The 22,274-nt window shown below is 40.4% G+C and overlaps 1 protein-coding gene across 2 annotated transcripts in view; it reads right to left on the minus strand.

The window, feature by feature from the left end:
* SETD2 (SET domain containing 2, histone lysine methyltransferase) overlaps positions 1-22,274 on the minus strand; it is a 284,758-nt gene that overhangs the window by 111,879 nt on the left and 150,605 nt on the right. For both annotated transcript variants that reach the window (XM_053713722.1, XM_053713721.1), the window contains exon 13: positions 17,448-18,143. In XM_053713722.1, the coding sequence (XP_053569697.1) occupies positions 17,448-18,143 (696 nt within the window). The remainder of the gene's footprint in view (positions 1-17,447; positions 18,144-22,274) is intronic.

The following is a 22,274-nucleotide window of genomic DNA, read 5'->3' on the forward strand; positions in this document are numbered from 1 at the left end:
GATGACATATTCACCAGGTCTGCATACCAAGTTCTGCGTGGCCACGCAGGAGCTATCAAGATCACCGAAGCCCTCTCCTGATTGATCCTGGCTACCAGCCTGGGAATGAGAGGAAACGGTGGGAATACATAAGCTAGGTTGAAGGTCCAAGGCGCTATCAGTGCATCTACTAGAGTCGCCTTGGGATCCCTGGATCTGGACCCGTAGCAAGTAACCTTGAAGTTCTGACGAGACGCCATCAGGTCCATGTCTGGAATGCCCCATAATTGAGTTATTTGGGCAAAGATTTCCGGATGGAGTTCCCACTCCCCCGGATGGAAAGTCTGACGACTCAGAAAATCCGCTTCCCAATTTTCCACTCCTGGGATGTGGATTGCAGACAAGTGGCAGGAGTGATTCTCCGCCCATTTAATTATTTTGGTCACTTCCTCCATCGCCAGGGAACTCCTTGTTCCCCCCTGATGGTTGATATATGCAACAGTCGTCATGTTGTCTGATTGAAACCTTATGAATTTGGCCTTTGCTAGTTGAGGCCAAGCTTTGAGAGCATTGAATATCGCTCTCAGTTCCAGAATGTTTTTCGGGAGAAGAGATTCTTCCCGAGACCATAGACCCTGAGCTTTCAGGGGTTCCCAGACCGCGCCCCAGCCCACCAGACTGGCGTCGGTCGTGACAATGACCCACTCTGGTCTGCGGAAGCTCATTCCCTGTGACAGGTTGTCCAGGTTCAGCCACCAACGGAGTGAATCTCTGGTTCTTTGATCTACTTGGATCGTCGGAGACAAGTCTGTATAATCCCCATTCCACTGTCTGAGCATGCACAGTTGTAATGGTCTTAGATGAATTCGTGCAAAAGGAACTATGTCCATTGCCGCAACCATCAAACCTATTACTTCCATGCACTGCGCTATGGAAGGAAGAAGAACAGAATGAAGTACTTGACAAGAGCTTAGAAGTTTTGATTTTCTGGCCTCTGTCAGAAAAATCTTCATTTCTAAGGAGTCTATTATTGTTCCCAAGAAGGGAACTCTTGTTGACGGGGACAGAGAACTTTTTTCTATGTTCACTTTCCACCCGTGAGATCTGAGAAAGGCTAGGACAATGTCCGTATGAGCCTTTGCTTTTGACAGAGACGACGCTTGAATCAGTATGTCGTCCAAGTAAGGTACTACTGCAATGCCCCTTGGTCTTAGCACCGCTAGAAGGGACCCTAGTACCTTTGTGAAAATCCTTGGAGCAGTGGCTAATCCGAATGGAAGTGCCACAAACTGGTAATGCTTGTCCAGAAAGGCGAACCTTAGGAACCGATGATGTTCCTTGTGGATAGGAATATGTAGATACGCATCCTTTAAATCCACCGTGGTCATGAATTGACCTTCCTGGATGGTAGGAAGAATTGTTCGAATGGTTTCCATTTTGAACGATGGAACCCTGAGAAATTTGTTTAGAATCTTGAGATCTAAAATTGGTCTGAATGTTCCTTCTTTTTTGGGAACTATGAACAGATTGGAGTAAAACCCCATCCCTTGTTCTCCTAATGGAACAGGATGAATCACTCCCATCCTTAACAGGTCTTCTACACAATGTAAGAATGCCTGTCTTTTTATTTGGTTTGAAGACAATTGAGACCTGTGGAACCTCCCCCTTGGGGGTAGTTCCTTGAATTCCAGGAGATAACCTTGAGAAACTATTTCTAGCGCCCAAGGATCCTGAACATCTCTTGCCCAAGCCTGAGCAAAGAGAGAGAGTCTGCCCTCCACCAGATCCGGTCCCGGATCGGGGGCCAACACTTCATGCTGTTTTAGTAGCAGTGGCAGGTTTCTTGGCCTGCTTACCCTTGTTCCAGCCTTGCATCGGTCTCCAGGCTGGTTTGGTTTGAGAACTATTACCCTCTTGCTTAGAGGGTGTAGAATTTGAGGCTGGTCCGTTTCTGCGAAAGGGACGAAAATTTGGCTTATTTTTAGCCTTAAAAGACCTATCCTGAGGAAGGGCGTGGCCCTTTCCCCCAGTGATGTCTGAAATAATCTATTTCAAGTCAGGGCCAAACAGCGTTTTACCCTTGAAAGGGATGTTAAGCAATTTGTTCTTGGAGGACACATCCGCTGACCAAGACTTTAGCCAAAGCGCTCTGCGCGCCACAATAGCAAAACCTGAATTTTTCGCCGCTAATCTAGCTAATTGCAAAGTGGCGTCTAAGATAAAAGAGTTAGCCAATTTAAGTGCTTGAACTCTGTCCATAACCTCCTCATACGAAGATTCTTTATTGAGCGACTTTTCTAGTTCTTCGAACCAGAAACACGCTGCTGTAGTGACAGGAACAATGCATGAAATTGGTTGTAGAAGGTAACCTTGCTGAACAAACATCTTTTTAAGCAAACCCTCTAATTTTTTATCCATAGGATCTTTGAAAGCACAACTATCTTCTATAGGGATAGTAGTGCGTTTGTTTAGAGTAGAAACCGCCCCCTCGACCTTGGGGACTGTCTGCCATAAGTCCTTTCTGGGGTCGACCATAGGAAATAATTTCTTAAATATAGGGGGAGGAACAAAAGGTATGCCGGGCCTTTCCCATTCCTTATTTACAATGTCCGCCACCCGCTTGGGTATAGGAAAAGCATCGGGGGGCACCGGGACCTCTAGGAACTTGTCCATCTTACATAATTTCTCTGGAATGACCAAATTGTCACAATCATCCAGAGTAGATAACACCTCCTTAAGCAGAGCGCGGAGATGTTCTAATTTAAATTTAAAAGTAATAACATCAGGTTCAGCTTGTTGAGAAATTTTTCCTGAATCCGAAATTTCTCCCTCAGACAAAACCTCCCTCCTGGCCCCTTCAGATTGGTGTGAGGGTATGTCAGAACCATTATCATCAGCGTCCTCATGCTCTTCAGTATCTAAAACAGAGCAATCGCGCTTTCTCTGATAAGTGGGCATTTTGGACAAAATGTTTTTAATAGAATTATCCATTACAGCCGTTAATTGTTGCATAGTAAGAAGGATTGGCGCATTAGATGTACTAGGGACCTCTTGTGTGGGCAAGACTGGTGTAGACACAGAAGGGGATGATGCAGTACCATGCTTACTCCCCTCGCTTGAGGAATCATCTTGGGCAACATCATTATCAGTGGCATCATTGTCCCTACTTTGTTTGGACACTATGTCACATTCATCACATATATTTAAATGGGGAGGAACCTTGGCTTTCAAACATACAGAACATTGTCTATCTGATGGTTCAGACATGTTAACAGGCATAAACTTGATAACAAAGCACAAAAAACGTTTTAAAATAAAACCGTTACTGTCACTTTAAATTTTAAACTGAACACACTTTATTACTGAATATGTGAAAAAGTATGAAGGAATTGTTCAAAATTCACCAAAATTTCACCACAGTGTCTTAAAGCCTTAAAAGTATTGCACACCAAATTTGAAAGCTTTAACTCTTAAAATAAAAAATTTTTTTACATTTAACCCCTATACAGTCCCTGGTATCTGCTTTGCTGAGACCCAACCAAGCCCAGAGGGGAATACGATACCAAATGACGCCTTCAATAAGCTTTTTCAGTGGTTCTTAGCTCCTCACACATGCATCTGCATGCCTTGCTTTCCAAAAACAACTGCGCATTAGTGGCGCGAAAATGAGGCTCTGCCTATGACTAGAAAAGGCCTGCCGTTTTTTTAATACATCCCCAAGATTAAAAGAACTATTTATAGTTATAATCCACTAAAACATAATTTATGCTTACCTGATAAATTCCTTTCTTCTGTAGTGTGATCAGTCCACGGGTCATCATTACTTCTGGGATATTACTCCTCCCCAACAGGAAGTGCAAGAGGATTCACCCAGCAGAGCTGCATATAGCTCCTCCCCTCTACGTCACTCCCAGTCATTCGACCAAGGACCAACGAGAAAGGAAAAGCCAAGGGTGAAGTGGTGACTGGAGTATAAATTAAAAAATATTTACCTGCCTTAAAAACAGGGCGGGCCGTGGACTGATCACACTACAGAAGAAAGGAATTTATCAGGTAAGCATAAATTATGTTTTCTTCTGTTAAGTGTGATCAGTCCACGGGTCATCATTACTTCTGGGATACCAATACCAAAGCAAAAGTACACGGATGACGGGAGGGATAGGCAGGCTCTTTATACAGAAGGAACCACTGCCTGAAGAACCTTTCTCCCAAAAATAGCCTCCGATGAAGCAAAAGTGTCAAATTTGTAAAATTTGGAAAAAGTATGAAGCGAAGACCAAGTTGCAGCCTTGCAAATCTGTTCAACAGAGGCCTCATTCTTGAAGGCCCAAGTGGAAGCCACAGCTCTAGTAGAATGAGCTGTAATTCTTTCAGGAGGCTGCTGTCCAGCAGTCTCATAAGCTAAACGAATTATGCTACGAAGCCAAAAAGAAAGAGAGGTAGCGGAAGCTTTTTGACCTCTCCTCTGCCCAGAGTAAATGACAAACAGAGAAGACGTTTTTCGAAATTCCTTAGTTGCCTGTAAGTAAAATTTTAGAGCACGGACTACATCCAGGTTGTGCAGTAGACGTTCCTTCTTTGAAGAAGGATTTGGGCATAAAGAAGGAACAACAATCTCTTGATTGATATTCCTGTTAGTAACTACCTTAGGTAAGAACCCAGGTTTAGTACGCAGGACTACCTTATCCGAATGAAAAATCAAATAAGGAGAATCACAATGTAAGGCTGACAATTCAGAGACTCTTCGAGCCGAGGAAATAGCCATTAAAAATAGAACTTTCCAAGATAACAACTTTATATCAATGGAATGAAGGGGTTCAAACGGAACGCCCTGTAAAACATTAAGAACAAGGTTTAAACTCCATGGTGGAGCAACAGTTTTAAACACAGGCTTAATCCTGGCCAAAGCCTGACAAAAAGCCTGGACGTCAGGAACTTCTGACAGACGTTTGTGTAACAGAATGGACAGAGCTGAGATCTGTCCCTTTAAAGAACTAGCAGATAAACCCTTTTCTAAACCTTCTTGTAGAAAAGACAATATCCTAGGAATCCTAACCTTACTCCAAGAGTAACCTTTGGATTCACACCAATATAGGTATTTACGCCATATCTTATGGTAAATCTTTCTGGTAACAGGTTTCCTAGCCTGTATTAAGGTATCAATAACTGACTCAGAAAACCCACGTCTTGATAAAATCAAGCGTTCAATTTCCAAGCAGTCAGCTTCAGAGAAGTTAGATTTTGATGTTTGAAGGGACCCTGTATCAGAAGGTCCTGATTCAGAGGTAGAGACCAAGGTGGACAGGATGACATGTCCACCAGGTCTGCATACCAAGTCCTGCGTGGCCACGCAGGTGCTATTAGAATCACTGATGCTCTCTCTTGTTTGATTCTGGCAATCAATCGAGGAAGCAACGGGAAGGGTGGAAACACGTAAGCCATCCTGAAGTCCCAAGGTGCTGTCAGAGCATCTATCAGGACTGCTCCTGGATCCCTGGATCTGGACCCGTAACGAGGAAGCTTGGCGTTCTGTCGAGACGCCATGAGATCTATCTCTGGTTTGCCCCAACGTCGAAGTATTTGGGCAAAGACCTCCGGATGAAGTTCCCACTCCCCCGGATGAAAAGTCTGACGACTTAAGAAATCCGCCTCCCAGTTCTCCACTCCCGGGATGTGGATTGCTGACAGGTGGCAAGAGTGAGACTCTGCCCAGCGAATTATCTTTGATACTTCCATCATAGCTAGGGAGCTTCTTGTCCCTCCCTGATGGTTGATGTAAGCTACAGTCGTGATGTTGTCCGACTGAAACCTGATGAACCCCCGAGTTGTCAACTGGGGCCAAGCCAGGAGGGCATTGAGAACTGCTCTCAATTCCAGAATGTTTATTGGCAGGAGACTCTCCTCCTGACTCCATTGTCCCTGAGCCTTCAGAGAATTCCAGACGGCACCCCAACCTAGAAGGCTGGCGTCTGTTGTTACAATTTTCCAGTCTGGTCTGCTGAATGGCATCCCCCTGGACAGATGTGGCCGAGAAAGCCACCATAGAAGAGAATTTCTGGTCTCTTGATCCAGATTCAGAGAAGGGGATAAGTCTGAGTAATCCCCATTCCACTGACTTAGCATGCACAGTTGCAGTGGTCTGAGGTGTAAGCGTGCAAAGGGTACTATGTCCATTGCCGCTACCATTAAGCCGATTACCTCCATGCATTGAGCCACTGACGGGTGTTGAATGGAATGAAGGGTGCGGCAAGCACTTTGAAGTCTTGTTAGCCTGTCCTCTGTCAGGTAAATCTTCATTTCTACAGAATCTATAAGAGTCCCCAGGAAGGGAACTCTTGTGAGTGGAACGAGTGAACTTTTCTTTTCGTTCACCTTCCATCCATGTGACCTTAGAAATGGCAGCACTAACTCTGTATGAGACTTGGCAGTTTGAAAGCTTGAAGCTTGTATCAGAATGTCGTCTAGGTATGGAGCTACCGAGATTCCCCGCGGTCTTAGTACCGCCAGAAGAGCACCCAGAACCTTTGTGAAGATTCTTGGAGCTGTAGCCAATCCGAATGGAAGAGCCACAAACTGGTAATGCCTGTCTAGGAAGGCAAACCTTAGGTACCGATAATGATCTTTGTGAATCGGTATGTGAAGGTAAGCATCTTTTAAATCTACAGTGGTCATGTACTGACCTTCTTGGATCATAGGTAAAATTGTCCGAATAGTCTCCATCTTGAACGATGGAACTCTTAGGAATTTGTTTAGGATCTTTAAGTCCAGGATTGGTCTGAAAGTTCCCTCTTTTTTGGGAACCACAAACAGATTTGAGTAAAACCCCTGTCCCTGTTCTGATCGTGGAACTGGATGGATTACTCCCATTAACAAGAGCTCTTGTACGCAGCGTAGAAACGCCTCTTTCTTTGTCTGGATTGTTGACAATCTTGACAGATGAAATCTCTCTCTTGGAGGAGAGTATTTGAAGTCCAGAAGGTATCCCTGAGATATTATCTCTAGCGCCCAGGGATCCTGAACATCTCTTGCCCAAGCCTGGGCGAAGAGAGAAAGTCTGCCCCCCACTAGATCCGATCCCGGATCGGGGGCCCTCAATTCATGCTGTTTTAGGGGCAGCAGCAGGTTTCCTAGTCTGCTTGCCCTTGTTCCAGGACTGGTTAGGTTTCCAGCCTTGTCTGTAGCGAGCAACAGCTCCTTCCTGTTTTGGTGCAGAGGAAGTTGATGCTGCTCCTGCTTTGAAATTACGAAAGGAACGAAAATTAGACTGTCTAGTCTTGGCTTTGGCTTTGTCCTGAGGCAGGGCATGGCCTTTACCTCCTGTAATGTCAGCGATAATCTCTTTCAACCCGGGCCCGAATAAGGTCTGCCCTTTGAAAGGTATATTAAGCAATTTAGACTTAGAAGTAACATCAGCTGACCAGGATTTTAGCCACAGCGCCCTGCGTGCCTGAATGGCGAATCCTGAATTCTTCGCCGTAAGTTTAATAAGATGTACTACGGCCTCCGAAATGAATGAATTAGCTAGTTTAAGGACTCTAAGCCTGTCCGTAATGTCGTCCAGAGTAGCTGAACCAATGTTCTCTTCCAGAGACTCAATCCAGAATGCCGCTGCAGCCGTGATCGGCGCAATGCATGCAAGGGGTTGCAATATAAAACCTTGTTGAACAAACATTTTCTTAAGGTAACCCTCTAACTTTTTATCCATTGGATCTGAAAAAGCACAGCTATCCTCCACCGGGATAGTGGTACGCTTAGCTAAGGTAGAAACTGCTCCCTCCACCTTAGGGACCGTTTGCCATAAGTCCCTTGTGGTGGCGTCTATTGGAAACATTTTTCTAAATATCGGAGGGGGTGAGAACGGCACACCGGGTCTATCCCACTCCTTAGTAACAATTTCAGTAAGTCTCTTAGGTATAGGAAAAACCTCAGTACTCGTCGGTACCGCAAAATATTTATCCAACCTACACATTTTCTCTGGTATTGCAACTGTGTTACAATCATTCAGAGCCGCTAACACCTCCCCTAGTAATACACGGAGGTTTTCCAGTTTAAATTTAAAATTTGAAATATCTGAATCCAGTCTGTTTGGATCAGAACCGTCACCCACAGAATGAAGTTCTCCGTCCTCATGTTCTGCCACCTGTGACGCAGTGTCTGACATGGCCCTAATATTATCAGCGCACTCTGTTCTCACCCCAGAGTGATCACGCTTACCTCTTAGTTCTGGTAATTTAGCCAAAACCTCAGTCATAACAGTAGCCATATCCTGTAATGTGATTTGTAATGGCCGCCCAGATGTACTCGGCGCTACAATATCACGCACCTCCCTCTGAGCGGGAGATGTAGGTACTGACACGTGAGGGGAGTTAGTCGGCATAACTCTCCCCTCGTTGTTTGGTGAAATTTGTTCAACTTGTACAGATTGATTTTTATTTAAAGTAGCATCAATACAGTTAGTACATAAATTTCTATTGGGCTCCACTTTGGCATTGCAACAAATGACACAGGTATCATCCTCTGAATCAGACATGTTTAACACACTAACAAATAAACTTGCAACTTGGAAATACAATTCAATTAGAATAATATTAAAACGTACTGTGCCTTTAAGAAGCACAGAAGATCTATGACAGTTGAAAATTAATAAATTGAAACAGTTATAGCCTCAATCCTTGTAAACAACACAACTTTAGCAAAGGTTTAATCCCATTAGCAAAGATAACAAATTCTGAAAGCAGGAAACAAATTACAGAATAAACGTTTTTTATCTCAGTCAAACTATAATTCTCACAGCTCTGCTGAGAGAAATTACCTCCCTCAAAATAAGTTTTGAAGACCCCTGAGCTCTGTAGAGATGAACCGGATCATGCAGGGAATACAATGAGTTGCTGACTGAAATATTTGATGCATAGTAAAAGCGCCAAAAAACGGCCCCTCCCCCTCACACACAGCAGTGAGGGAGAACAGAAACTGTCAGAAAACAGATTAAGCAACTGCCAAGTGGAAAAATAGTGCCCAAACATTTATTCACTCAGTACCTCAGCAAATGAAAACGATTTTACATTCCAGCAAAAACGTTAAACATAATCTCTAGTTATTAAACAGCTTTATGTATTTCTTACAGTGTAATTCTAGTGAAGTACCATTCCCCAGAATACTGAAGTGTAAAGTATACATACATGACATTATATCGGTATGGCAGGATTTTCTCATCAATTCCATTGTCAGAAAATAAAAACTGCTACATACCTCTATGCAGATTCATCTGCCCGCTGTCCCCTGATCTGAAGTTTACCTCTCCTCAGATGGCCGAGAAACAGCAATATGATCTTAACTACTCCGGCTAAAATCATAACAAAAACTCTGGTAGATTCTTCTTCAAACTCTGCCAGAGAGATAATAACACACTCCGGTGCTATTTTAAAATAACAAACTTTTGATTGAAGATATAAAACTAAGTATAATCACCATAGTCCTCTCACACATCCTATCTAGTCGTTGGGTGCAAGAGAATGACTGGGAGTGACGTAGAGGGGAGGAGCTATATGCAGCTCTGCTGGGTGAATCCTCTTGCACTTCCTGTTGGGGAGGAGTAATATCCCAGAAGTAATGATGACCCGTGGACTGATCACACTTAACAGAAGAAATCTACTTATAAAGTAATCGTTTTAGCCCAGAAAAATGTCTACCAGTCTTTAAAGCCCTTGTGAAGCCCTTTATTCTTATACTAAACTAAGAAAATGGCTTACCGGTTCCCATAGGGAAAATGACAGCTTCCAGCATTACCAAGTCTTGTTAGAAATGTGTCATACCTCAAGCAGCAAAGTCTGCCCACTGTTTCCCCCAACTGAAGTTAATTCATCTCAACAGTCCTGTGTGGAAACAGCCATCGATTTTAGTAACGGTTGCTAAAATCATCTTCCTCTTACAAACAGAAATCTTCATCTCTTTTCTGTTTCAGAGTAAATAGTACATACCAGCACTATTTTAAAATAACAAACTCTTGATTGAAGAATAAAAACTACATTTAAACACCAAAAAACTCAACCATCTCCGTGGAGATGTTGCCTGTGCAACGGCAAAGAGAATGACTGGGGTAGGCGGAGCCTAGGAGGGATCATGTGACCAGCTTTGCTGGGCTCTTTGCCATTTCCTGTTGGGGAAGAGAATATCCCACAAGTAAGGATGACGCCGTGGACCGGACACACCTATGTTGGAGAAAATTTAATTTCAAAATGACCTGCAGGAAATATTTTACTAAAAATTTAAGAGCAGAAAAAAAAAATTCTGCATCTGGGGACAGGAACTCAAAATGGCGTCTTGTTTGCATAAGCGGTGCCATGGCAACACACCTAGTAACCATATAAGAGCCTTTCTATGTGTTTATATCTGCCATGGGATGCCAAACATTTAACGCTTTCAGTTCCTTTTTTTTAATTTATCAAACTATTAACACAAAATGAAGTCTGATCGATGCAATATGCACTTTTTAAAAATACATAAAATGCAGAAAGAAATATGTTAGAGCATTTTATTATTGCATAGAACCATGTGGGGGACTTTAAGAATACCTGGGATAAGTATAAGGCTATCCTAAGAAATAGATATGTTTATAACTTTAGGAAATATCTGGCAGACTGGCTGGGCCTTTGGCTCTTAAATACATAAAAACAAAGATTCTAATGGCAGATAACTCCTGCAAAGGGGTTAAACACATAATTAAAGTGCGCTCTAGGGCAGAAATGCACTACTTGGAAATAGCTGGTAATTGGTGGCAAAACATATCTTTTGTCATTGGCTCACAAGATGTATTCAGTTAGCTCAGTGAGGATGATTGGAAGGTATGCTCTCTACGTGTTACACAGAGCAAACTAACAAATGGTCCTTGTGTCAGTGCTGAGATTGGCTAATGCAGCCTTTTAATACTGCATTATAGCACTACTTGACAGTATGCTGCAGCTGTATAGCACAGGTATACAACTGACTTTTTATGTCACTGTCACAATTGTATACTGTTAGTAAAAGAACATAAATCTTTTAAATGTTAAATTGTGCATTTAGTGTTATCATTTACAAGCATCAACACAGAAACATCAATTTAAAAAAAAAAAAAAAAAAAAAAAAACTTTTTTTAAATGCAACCACCCCCGTAAAAAACACAAACAAAAAACTTAAAGGGACACTGAACCCAATTTTTTTCTTTTATGATTCAGATAGAGCAGGCAATTTTAAGCAGTTTACTCCTATTATCAATTTCCCATCCCATCTTTGGTTCAGCACCTGGATTCAGCTTGCTGATTGGTGGCTAAATGTACACACCAATCAGCAAGTGCTATCCTGGGTGCTGAATCAAAAATGGGCTGGCTCATAAGCTTTATATTCCTGCTTTTTTCAAATAAAGATAGCAAGAGAATGAAGAAAAATTGAAAAAAAGAAGTAAATAAGAAAGTTGCTTAAAATTGCATGCTCTATTTAAATCATGAAAGAAAAAGAGTATCCCTTTAAAAGTGCATGACAAAAACATAATTTATGTAAGAACTTACCTGATAAATTCATTTCTTTCATATTAGCAAGAGTCCATGAGCTAGTGACGTATGGGATATACATTCCTACCAGGAGGGGCAAAGTTTCCCAAACCTCAAAATGCCTATAAATACACCCCTCACCACACCCACAATTCAGTTTAACGAATAGCCAAGAAGTGGGGTGATAAAAAAGTGCGAAAGCATAAAAAATAAGGAATTGGAATAATTGTGCTTTATACAAAATCATAACCACCACAAAAAAAGGGCGGGCCTCATGGACTCTTGCTAATATGAAAGAAATGAATTTATCAGGTAAGTTCTTACATAAATTATGTTTTCTTTCATGTAATTAGCAAGAGTCCATGAGCTAGTGACGTATGGGATAATGACTACCCAAGAAGTGGATCTTTCCACACAAGAGTCACTAGAGAGGGAGGGATAAAATAAAGACAGCCAATTCCTGCTGAAAATAATCCACACCCAAAATAAAGTTTAACGAAAAACATAAGCAGAAGATTCAAACTGAAACCGCTGCCTGAAGTACTTTTCTACCAAAAACTGCTTCAGAAGAAGAAAATACATCAAAATGGTAGAATTTAGTAAAAGTATGCAAAGAGGACCAAGTTGCTGCTTTGCAGATCTGGTCAACCGAAGCTTCATTCCTAAACGCCCAGGAAGTAGAAACTGACCTAGTAGAATGAGCTGTAATTCTCTGAGGCGGAGTTTTACCCGACTCAACATAGGCAAGATGAATTAAAGATTTCAACCAAGATGCCAAAGAAATGGCAGAAGCTTTCTGGCCTTTTCTAGAACCGGAAAAGATAACAAATAGACTAGAAGTCTTACGAAAAGATTTCGTAGCTTCAACATAATATTTCAAAGCTCTAACAACATCCAAAGAATGCAACGATTTCTCCTTAGAATTCTTAGGATTAGGACATAATGAAGGAACCACAATTTCTCTACTAATGTTGTTGGAATTCACAACTTTAGGTAAAAATTCAAAAGAAGTTCGCAACACCGCCTTATCCTGATGAAAAATCAGAAAAGGAGACTCACAAGAAAGAGCAGATAATTCAGAAACTCTTCTGGCAGGAGAGATGGCCAAAAGGAACAAAACTTTCCAAGAAAGTAATTTAATGTCCAATGAATGCATAGGTTCAAACGGAGGAGCTTGAAGAGCTCCCAGAACCAAATTCAAACTCCAAGGAGGAGAAATTGACTTAATGACAGGTTTTATACGAACCAAAGCTTGTACAAAACAATGAATATCAGGAAGAATAGCAATCTTTCTGTGAAAAAGAACAGAAAGAGCAGAGATTTGTCCTTTCAAAGAACTTGCGGACAAACCTTTATCTAAACCATCCTGAAGGAACTGTAAAATTCTCGGTATTCTAAAAGAATGCCAAGAAAAATGATGAGAAAGACACCAAGAAATATAAGTCTTCCAGACTCTATAATATATCTCTCGAGATACAGATTTACGAGCCTGTAACATAGTATTAATCACAGAGTCAGAGAAACCTCTTTGACCAAGAATCAAGCGTTCAATCTCCATACCTTTAAATTTAAGGATTTCAGATCCTGATGGAAAAAAGGACCTTGTGACAGAAGGTCTGGTCTTAACGGAAGAGTCCACGGTTGGCAAGAGGCCATCCGGACAAGATCCGCATACCAAAACCTGTGAGGCCATGCCGGAGCTACCAGCAGAACAAACGAGCATTCCTTCAGAATCTTGGAGATTACTCTTGGAAGAAGAACTAGAGGCGGAAAGATATAGGCAGGATGATACTTCCAAGGAAGTGATAATGCATCCACTGCCTCCGCCTGAGGATCCCGGGATCTGGACAGATACCTGGGAAGTTTCTTGTTTAGATGGGACGTCATCAGATCTATTTCTGGAAGTTCCCACATTTGAACAATCTGAAGAAATACCTCTGGGTGAAGAGACCATTCGCCCGGATGCAACGTTTGGCGACTGAGATAATCCGCTTCCCAATTGTCTATACCTGGGATATGAACCGCAGAGATTAGACAGGAGCTGGATTCCGCCCAAACCAAAATTCGAGATACTTCTTTCATAGCCAGAGGACTGTGAGTCCCTCCTTGATGATTGATGTATGCCACAGTTGTGACATTGTCTGTCTGAAAACAAATGAACGATTGTCTCTTCAGAAGAGGCCAAAACTGAAGAGCTCTGAAAATTGCACGGAGTTCCAAAATATTGATCGGTAATCTCACCTCCTGAGATTCCCAAACTCCTTGTGCCGTCAGAGATCCCCACACAGCTCCCCAACCTGTGAGACTTGCATCTGTTGAAATTACAGTCCAGGTCGGAAGCACAAAAGAAGCCCCCTGAATTAAACGATGGTGATCTGTCCACCATGTTAGAGAGTGTCGAACAATCGGTTTTAAAGATATTAATTGAGATATCTTCGTGTAATCCTTGCACCATTGCTTCAGCATACAGAGCTGAAGAGGTCGCATGTGAAAACGAGCAAAGGGGATCGCGTCCGATGCAGCAGTCATAAGACCTAGAATTTCCATGCATAAGGCTACCGAAGGGAATGATTGTGACTGAAGGTTTCGACAAGCTGAAATCAACTTTAGACGTCTCTTGTCTGTTAAAGACAGAGTCATGGACACTGAATCTATCTGGAAACCCAGAAAGGTTACCCTTGTCTGAGGAATCAAAGAACTTTTTGGTAAATTGATCCTCCAACCATGATCTTGAAGAAACAACACAAGTCGATTCGTATGAGATTCTGCTAAATGTAAAGACTGAGCAAGTACCAAGATATCGTCCAAATAAGGAAATACCACAATACCCTGTTCTCTGATTACAGACAGCAGGGCACCGAGAACCTTTGTAAAAATTCTTGGAGCTGTAGCTAGGCCAAACGGCAGAGCCACAAACTGGTAATGCTTGTCCAGAAACGAGAATCTCAGGAACTGATAATGATCTGGATGAATCGGAATATGCAGATATGCATCCTGTAAATCTATTGTGGACATATAATTCCCTTGCTGAACAAAAGGTAAGATAGTCCTTACAGTTACCATCTTGAACGTTGGTATCCTTACATAACGATTCAATATTTTTAGATCCAGAACTGGTCTGAAAGAATTCTCCTTCTTTGGTATAATGAAGAGATTTGAATAAAACCCCATCCCCTGTTCCGGAACTGGCATAATTACTCCAGTCAACTCTAGATCTGAAACACATTTCAGAAATGCTTGAGCTTTTACTGGATTTACTGGGACACGGGAAAGAAAAAATCTCTTTGCAGGAGGTCTCAACTTGAAACCAATTCTGTACCCTTCTGAAACAATGCTCTGAATCCAAAGATTGTGAACAGAATTGATCCAAATTTCCTTGAAAAAACGTAACCTGCCCCCTACCAGCTGAGCTGGAATGAGGGCCGCACCTTCATGTGGACTTAGAAGCAGGCTTTGCCTTTCTAGCTGGCTTGGATTTATTCCAAACTGGAGATGGTCTCCAAACTGAAACTGCTCCTGAGGATGAAGGATCAGGCTTTTGTTCTTTGTTGGAACGAAAGGAACGAAAACGATTATTAGCCCTGTTTTTACCTTTAGATTTTTTATCCTGTGGTAAAAAAGTTCCTTTCCCACCAGTAACAGTTGAAATAATGGAATCCAACTGAGAACCAAATAATTTGTTACCCTGGAAAGAAATGGAAAGTAAAGTTGATTTAGAAGCCATATCAGCATTCCAAGTTTTAAGCCATAAAGCTCTTCTAGCTAAAATAGCTAGAGACATAAACCTGACATCAACTCTGATAATATCAAAAATGGCATCACAGATAAAATTATTAGCATGTTGAAGAAGAATAATAATATCATGAGAATCACGATGTGTAACTTGTTGCGCTAAAGTTTCCAACCAAAAAGTTGAAGCTGCAGCAACATCAGCCAAAGATATAGCAGGTCTAAGAAGATTACCTGAACACAGATAAGCTTTTCTTAGAAAGGACTCCATTTTCCTATCTAGAGGATCCTTAAACGAAGTACCATCTGACGTAGGAATAGTAGTACGTTTAGCAAGGGTAGAAATAGCCCCATCAACTTTAGGGATCTTGTCCCAAAATTCTAATCTGTCAGACGGCACAGGATATAATTGCTTAAAACGTTTAGAAGGAGTAAATTAATTACCCAAATTATCCCATTCTTTGGAAATTACTGCAGAAATAGCATCAGGGACAGGAAAAACTTCTGGAATAACTACAGGAGATTTAAAAACCTTATTTAAACGTTTAGATTTAGTATCAAGAGGACCAGAATCCTCTATTTCTAAAGCAATTAGGACTTCTTTAAGTAAAGAACGAATAAATTCCATTTTAAATAAATATGAAGATTTATCAGCATCAACCTCTGAGACAGAATCCTCTGAACCAGAGGAATCATCAGAATCAGAATGATGATGTTCAGTTAAAAATTCATCTGTAGGGAGAGAAGTTTTAAAAGATTTTTTACGTTTACTAGAAGGAGAAATAACAGACATAGCCTTCTTTATGGATTCAGAAACAAAATCTCTTATATTATCAGGAACATTCTGCACCTTAGATGTTGAAGGAACTGCAACAGGCAATGGTACTTTACTAAAGGAAATATTATCTGCTTTAACAAGTTTGTCATGACAATCAATACAAACAACAGCTGGAGAAATAGCTACCAAAAGTTTACAACAGATACACTTAGCTTTGGTAGATTCAGCACTTGACAGCGATTTTCCTGTAGTATCTTCTGACTCAGATGCAACGTGAGACATCTTGCAATATGTAAGAGAAAAAACAACATATAAAGCAAAATTGATCAAATTCCTTAAATGACAGTTTCAGGAATGGGAAAAAATGCCAAAGAACAAGCTTCTAGCAACCAGAAGCAATAAAAAATGAGACTTAAATAATGTGGAGACAAAAGTGACGCCCACATTATTTGGCGCCTAAATGCTTTTTGGCGCCAAAAATGACGCCACATCCGGAACGCCGACATTTTTGGCGCAAAATAACGTCAAAAAATGACGCAACTTCCGGCGACACGTATGACGCCGGAAACGGAAATAGAATTTTTTGCGCCAAAAAAGTCCGCGCCAAGAATGACGCAATAAAATGAAGGATTTTCAGCCCCCGCGAGCCTAACAGCCCACAGGGAAAAAGTCAAATTTTAAGGTAAGAAAAATGTTAAAATGCATTATCCCAAATATGAAACTGACTGTCTGAAAATAAGGAAAGTTGAACATTCTGAGTCAAGGCAAATAAATGTTTGAATACATATATTTAGAACTTTATAAACAAAGTGCCCAACCATAGCTAGGAGTGTCACAGAAAATAAGACTTACTTACCCCAGGACACTCATCTACATATAGTAGATAGCCAAACCAGTACTGAAACGAGAATCAGCAGAGGTAATGGTATATATAAGAGTATATCGTCGATCTGAAAAGGGAGGTAAGAGATGAATCTCTACGACCGATAACAGAGAACCTATGAAATAGACCCCTTAGAAGGAGATCACTGCATTCAAATAGGCAATACTCCTCACATCCCTCTGACATTCACTGCACGCTGAGAGGAAAACCGGGCTCCAACTTGCTGCGGAGCGCATATCAACGTAGAATCTAGCACAAACTTACTTCACCACCTCCATCGGAGGCAAAGTTTGTAAAACTGAATTGTGGGTGTGGTGAGGGGTGTATTTATAGGCATTTTGAGGTTTGGGAAACTTTGCCCCTCCTGGTAGGAATGTATATCCCATACGTCACTAGCTCATGGACTCTTGCTAATTACATGAAAGAAATATCAGTAGTAGTTGACTAATTCACAGGTTTTGTATCAAGTCCTTAATCTTATCAAGCAAAGACAGCTAAATTAAATAAAATGCCACAGGCAGCTTACACTGGTGGTCAAATGAAGCACTCTTACCTTTAAATCTTTCCAGCCCTCTAACAGTTTGACTGCCAGGTCACTCATGTCTACCGTTTTGTCCACCTGTTCTTGGCTTCTCTCGCTCTCTACATCAGAGACGCCTTCCTCCTCATCCTGAGACGGCGTTTCCACTGCAGAGTTCTCTTCCCCTTTCAGGCCGTTGCTTTCCGCTCCAGCTGCTTTGCCCAAATCTGATGAAAGGTCAGACTCAGTCTTGATGGTGGAAAGCCGAGGTTCATGTGGCTGTTCCCCTTCAAGCGTTTGTTCCTGCAGCTCGGACTTCACCTCCCCATTAGCATCCTCATCCTTTGAGAGCTGCACATCTTTAGGCTCGCTGGTGGCCAGTGTTTCTGATCTTTCAGATACTTCCTTGACCTCCACTTCACTGGCTGCATCAGATACTGCACTGTCCATACTGTTCTCGCTAATGATTTTAAGTCTCCGTAAAATCAACTTTTTTGGAGTTTCACCGTCGTGCTCAATATTGATTTTGACAGCAGGGTCAGGAGTGTTTGCTGGGGTATTGAGCGGCGTGTGGGCTCGGGAGGTGTTCTCACTGGAGTATCCATCACCTTCACTCAGCTGGGGGATAGTAGTCTTTGTCTGGGACCAGCGTTGAATGATCGGGAGAATTTTGCTCTCCTCCAGCATATTTTTATTTGGAATAGGCAGGAGCTCCAATGTTTTAATGATCTAATCAAACAGGATGGTAGAAAAGAGCAATATTAAAAACCTATAAAAAGAGTGTTGACAACTTATCAGCACTATAGTGTAGCACAAAAAGGAACTCACGGAAATTAGACACAATGGATTAGAACTTTAAAACCACAATAGAAATAGTTTATTACTGCCAGTTATTAAATTAAAGGGACAGTAAATATCGAAGTTTTAATATAAAAGGTTTAGTTATACATATTAAAACAACTTTGTAATATATTTAAATAGTTTATTTTGACCCCTTTTCAAGTAATATAACTGAGGATTTTCTAATTCTCAGAACATGAAATGCACCATATAGACTTCCCAATGCTAACCCTGCCACATCTTTCACTTTAACAGATAACAAATGCAAAACAATGTAGTTTATACTAACATTATGACTATGGCTAGCCTTCTTAACTACAGACTAAAGCCTGGATTTTCTTCTCCAAATAAAGCAAATTTTGGGCAGATTTTGGCTATAGAAAAACAATTGCAGTAAAAAAAGGAAGTTAACTTGTTTTAAAAATGTTTAAGTTTGGCTGATATGTTATTCCATAAGAAGACGACAGAAATGTCTTGTAATTACAAGGTGTTTATTGACCCTTTAAAATCAAAAACATTTAAAACATATAAACCGTTTTTATTGTGAAGTCAAGATGACGTCTAGTGCTGCGGAATCTGTTAGCGCTGCGGAATCTGTTGGCGCTCTACAAATAACCGATAATAATAATAATTCTATTCCAGGAACAAGGGGCCATTAAAGCAGGTTTTGTTCAGATAAAAAAAAAATTACATGAACAAAAACATTGGGATAGTTTTGCTGTTAGAGGGAGATTAACTAGATTCTTCTTTGCATAAATGTTTTGTACATGATCCATTTATAGAGCCCATCTGGGAGTGTTTTTGTAACATAGTTTTGCTTTATTTTTAATAACATTGTGCTGATTTTCAGACTCGTAACCAAGCCCCAAAGTATCAGATGTACTCTGAAGTCTACAGATTCCTGCTGCTCCTGTCTGTGTAATCTGTCTTTTCATATCCAGGAGAGAGTCTGCTGTTCCTGCTTTCCAAGCCCATTTCACTGGGTGTCCCAGTGCTAAACTAGGAGCTTCTAAGTAAAACGTTTTATACTTCATTTTTAAGATCAGTATCTGTGCATATTCTTCTTTATAGTAGTGTCTATTATATGCAGTTAAATACCCACCACGTGTATTACCACTGTTTAGGGACAAGATATCTAATTGACTAAAAACTGTTTCATAACAAAGGCAATGTGAACAAATTAAAGGGACAGTAAAGTCAAAATGAAACCTTAATGGATTGGATAGAGCATGACATTTTAGACAACTTATATTGTTACATTTGTTTAGTTCTCTAGTATCCTTTGTTAAAGAGTAATCCTAGGTGAGTTCAGGAGCATACACGTGTATTTAGCAATCTGGCAGCAGTGATTACAACAACTTTTATAACAATGTTGTTGCAAACACTGCTGCCGTAGAATGCAAGACACACTTCTAAGGTCATTTCAGTCTATCTAGGTTTACTGTTCAAGAAAGAATACCAAGAGAACAAAACAAATTTAGAAAACCGAAGCAGGACGGGTAAAATGGGGGAGCTGGAGTTGCATTAGAGGACTATGATATTATCAGTATAATTGAAAACCTGGTGGGATGAGTCACATGACTGGGCAGTTAACTTAGGAGGGCTTATACTTTATTTAACAGGGACAGGAGTAATAAAAGGGGTGGAGGAATCTGCATCTATAGTAAACCTGACCTTAAACCTAAAATAAGGGAAGATATTTATGATGATAAAGGTGATAATGTAGAGACCCTATAGGTTGAAATAAATAGTGGAAAAAATGCTAAAAAATAAAATAATAATATATTACTAGGAACATACTACAAGTTCCCCAACATTAGTGACATGGAGGAAAATCAACTACTAATACAAATAGGAAAGGCTGCTAATAACAGTGATATAATTGTGGGAAATTTGAATTACCCCGACAAACTGGGCGAATGAAACAAGTAATTCAGCTAAGAGAGATTTTTTTAAATGTTCTCAGGATAAATTCTTGTCACAATTAATAGAGGAGCCAACTAGGTATAAAGCTATACTGGATTTAGTGCTATCAAACAATACAGACATAATATCAAACATAGAAGTCAAAGAACATTTGGGTAACAGTGATCATAACATGGTTACACTTAAAATCACTTTCCATAAGCAGTGTTATAAGTGTTCAACTAAGACTTAATTTTAAGAAAGCAAAATTCAGTGATTTAAGGAAATCGTAAAACAACATAAATTGGGACAAAGTATTCTCTAATAAAAATAAAGGATAAATGGATACCATTTAAAACTTAAAAATACATAAACACATACCACATGGTTATAAAAGTAAAAAAAAATAAATCCAAGACAATGTTGCTAAATAAAACTAAGGCATTTCAATTATTCCAAGAAAATAGTACAGAATCAACATTCCAAATATATATGGAATGTAACAAAGCATGCAAAAAAACAATTAAAGTCATGGCAAATACTAGCGTTTGTGAAACACTAGGATGTACCATTGGAACAAATAAAGGGGACTTTCAGTCATGAAGTATAAAATACTTCATGCTGAAAGCTCCTTTATTTGTTTGCAGCGTTCACCGCACTGAGATGCTCAGGCAGCCCACGGTAGGACGCTATTTGGATGAGAGGTGACATTTCCACCTTAGCCAATAGCCGTGCGCGAAATCTAGCTATCCCTCACAGCTATTGGCAAAGAGGTGGAACCGTCACCTCTCAGCCAAATAGCGTTCTGCCGTGGGCTGCCAGAGCAGCTCAGTGCGACGAACACTGCAAACAAAGGAGCTTTCAGCATGAAGTATTTTATTTTATAGTTTATACATGACTGAATGTCCCCTTTATCTGTTCCAATGGTAAATTCTAGCGTTTCACAAATGCTAGGATTTACCATCACTTTAAATTAGTCAAAAATTAAAATGAAAGATTAATTGCAAAGGATTCAAAGTAAAACCCTTGAAGGTTTTTTTAAGTACATACATTGCAAAAAATCTAAGAAGACAAATATAGGTATATGAAAAAGGGGGGAAGGGTAGCATGATTTTCAGTGACAGGGAGAAAGGCTGAGGTACTAAACCAATTCTTTTCTTCAGTATACACAAGAAAGGAACCAATGGGGGATACTTTGAAAAAAAATAGAACATACTAGCCCATACCATTAACTGGGTTTTCTCTACAGGATATCAGAAAAAAAAATCTGGAAAATATTAAGATAAATAAAACTCCATGGCCCAGATGGCATACACCCAAGGGTTTTACGGGAATTTAGAACTGTTATAAACAAACCTCTACTCTTAATTTTCAAGACTCATTATACTAATGCATAGTACCCCAGGACTGGTGTAAAGCTGATGTGGTGTCAGCCACTCTTTAAAAAGGGAAGAAGGGCTGATCCAGAAAGCTATAGACCAGTTAGTCTGACATCAATAGTGGGGAGATACTTGAAGGGATTATAAGAGATTATATTGATGAGTATTATTTCTGTAAATAAGATTATGAGTTCAACTCAGCATGGATTCATGAGAAATAGATCATGTCAAACTAATCTAATTAGATTCTACGAGAAAGTAAAAATATAAAGGGGAATCAGCTGATGTGATATACTTAGATTTTGCAAAGGCGTTTGATACAGTGCCACTTAAAAATAATGTACAAAATTAAGAAGCTGGGAAAAGATGAAAATGTTAGCTCATGGATAAATAACTGGATGAAAGACAGGAAGCAATGAGTAGTAGTAAACATGTAGCCACCAATCAGCAAGCGCTATCCAAGGTGCTGAACCAAAAATGGGAGTAAAGATACCAAGAGAATAGGAGTAAATTAGAAAGTTGTTTTAAATTCTATGCTCTATCCGAATCATAAAAGAAAAAAAATTGGGTTTAGAATCCCTTTAAACTACGAGGAGAGGTTAACCAAACTGGGTCTATTTTCTCTAGGAAAAAAAAGGCACTTGAGGTGACAAGATTACTTTATATAAATATATTTAAGGCCCATATACAGAGATGGTAGAAGCTCTGTTTATTCCAAGAAAATTGTTTGTGACAA

The sequence above is a fragment of the Bombina bombina genome, chromosome 5 (assembly GCF_027579735.1).
Source record: "Bombina bombina isolate aBomBom1 chromosome 5, aBomBom1.pri, whole genome shotgun sequence".
In the NCBI taxonomy this organism is placed as follows: Eukaryota; Metazoa; Chordata; class Amphibia; order Anura; family Bombinatoridae; genus Bombina; species Bombina bombina.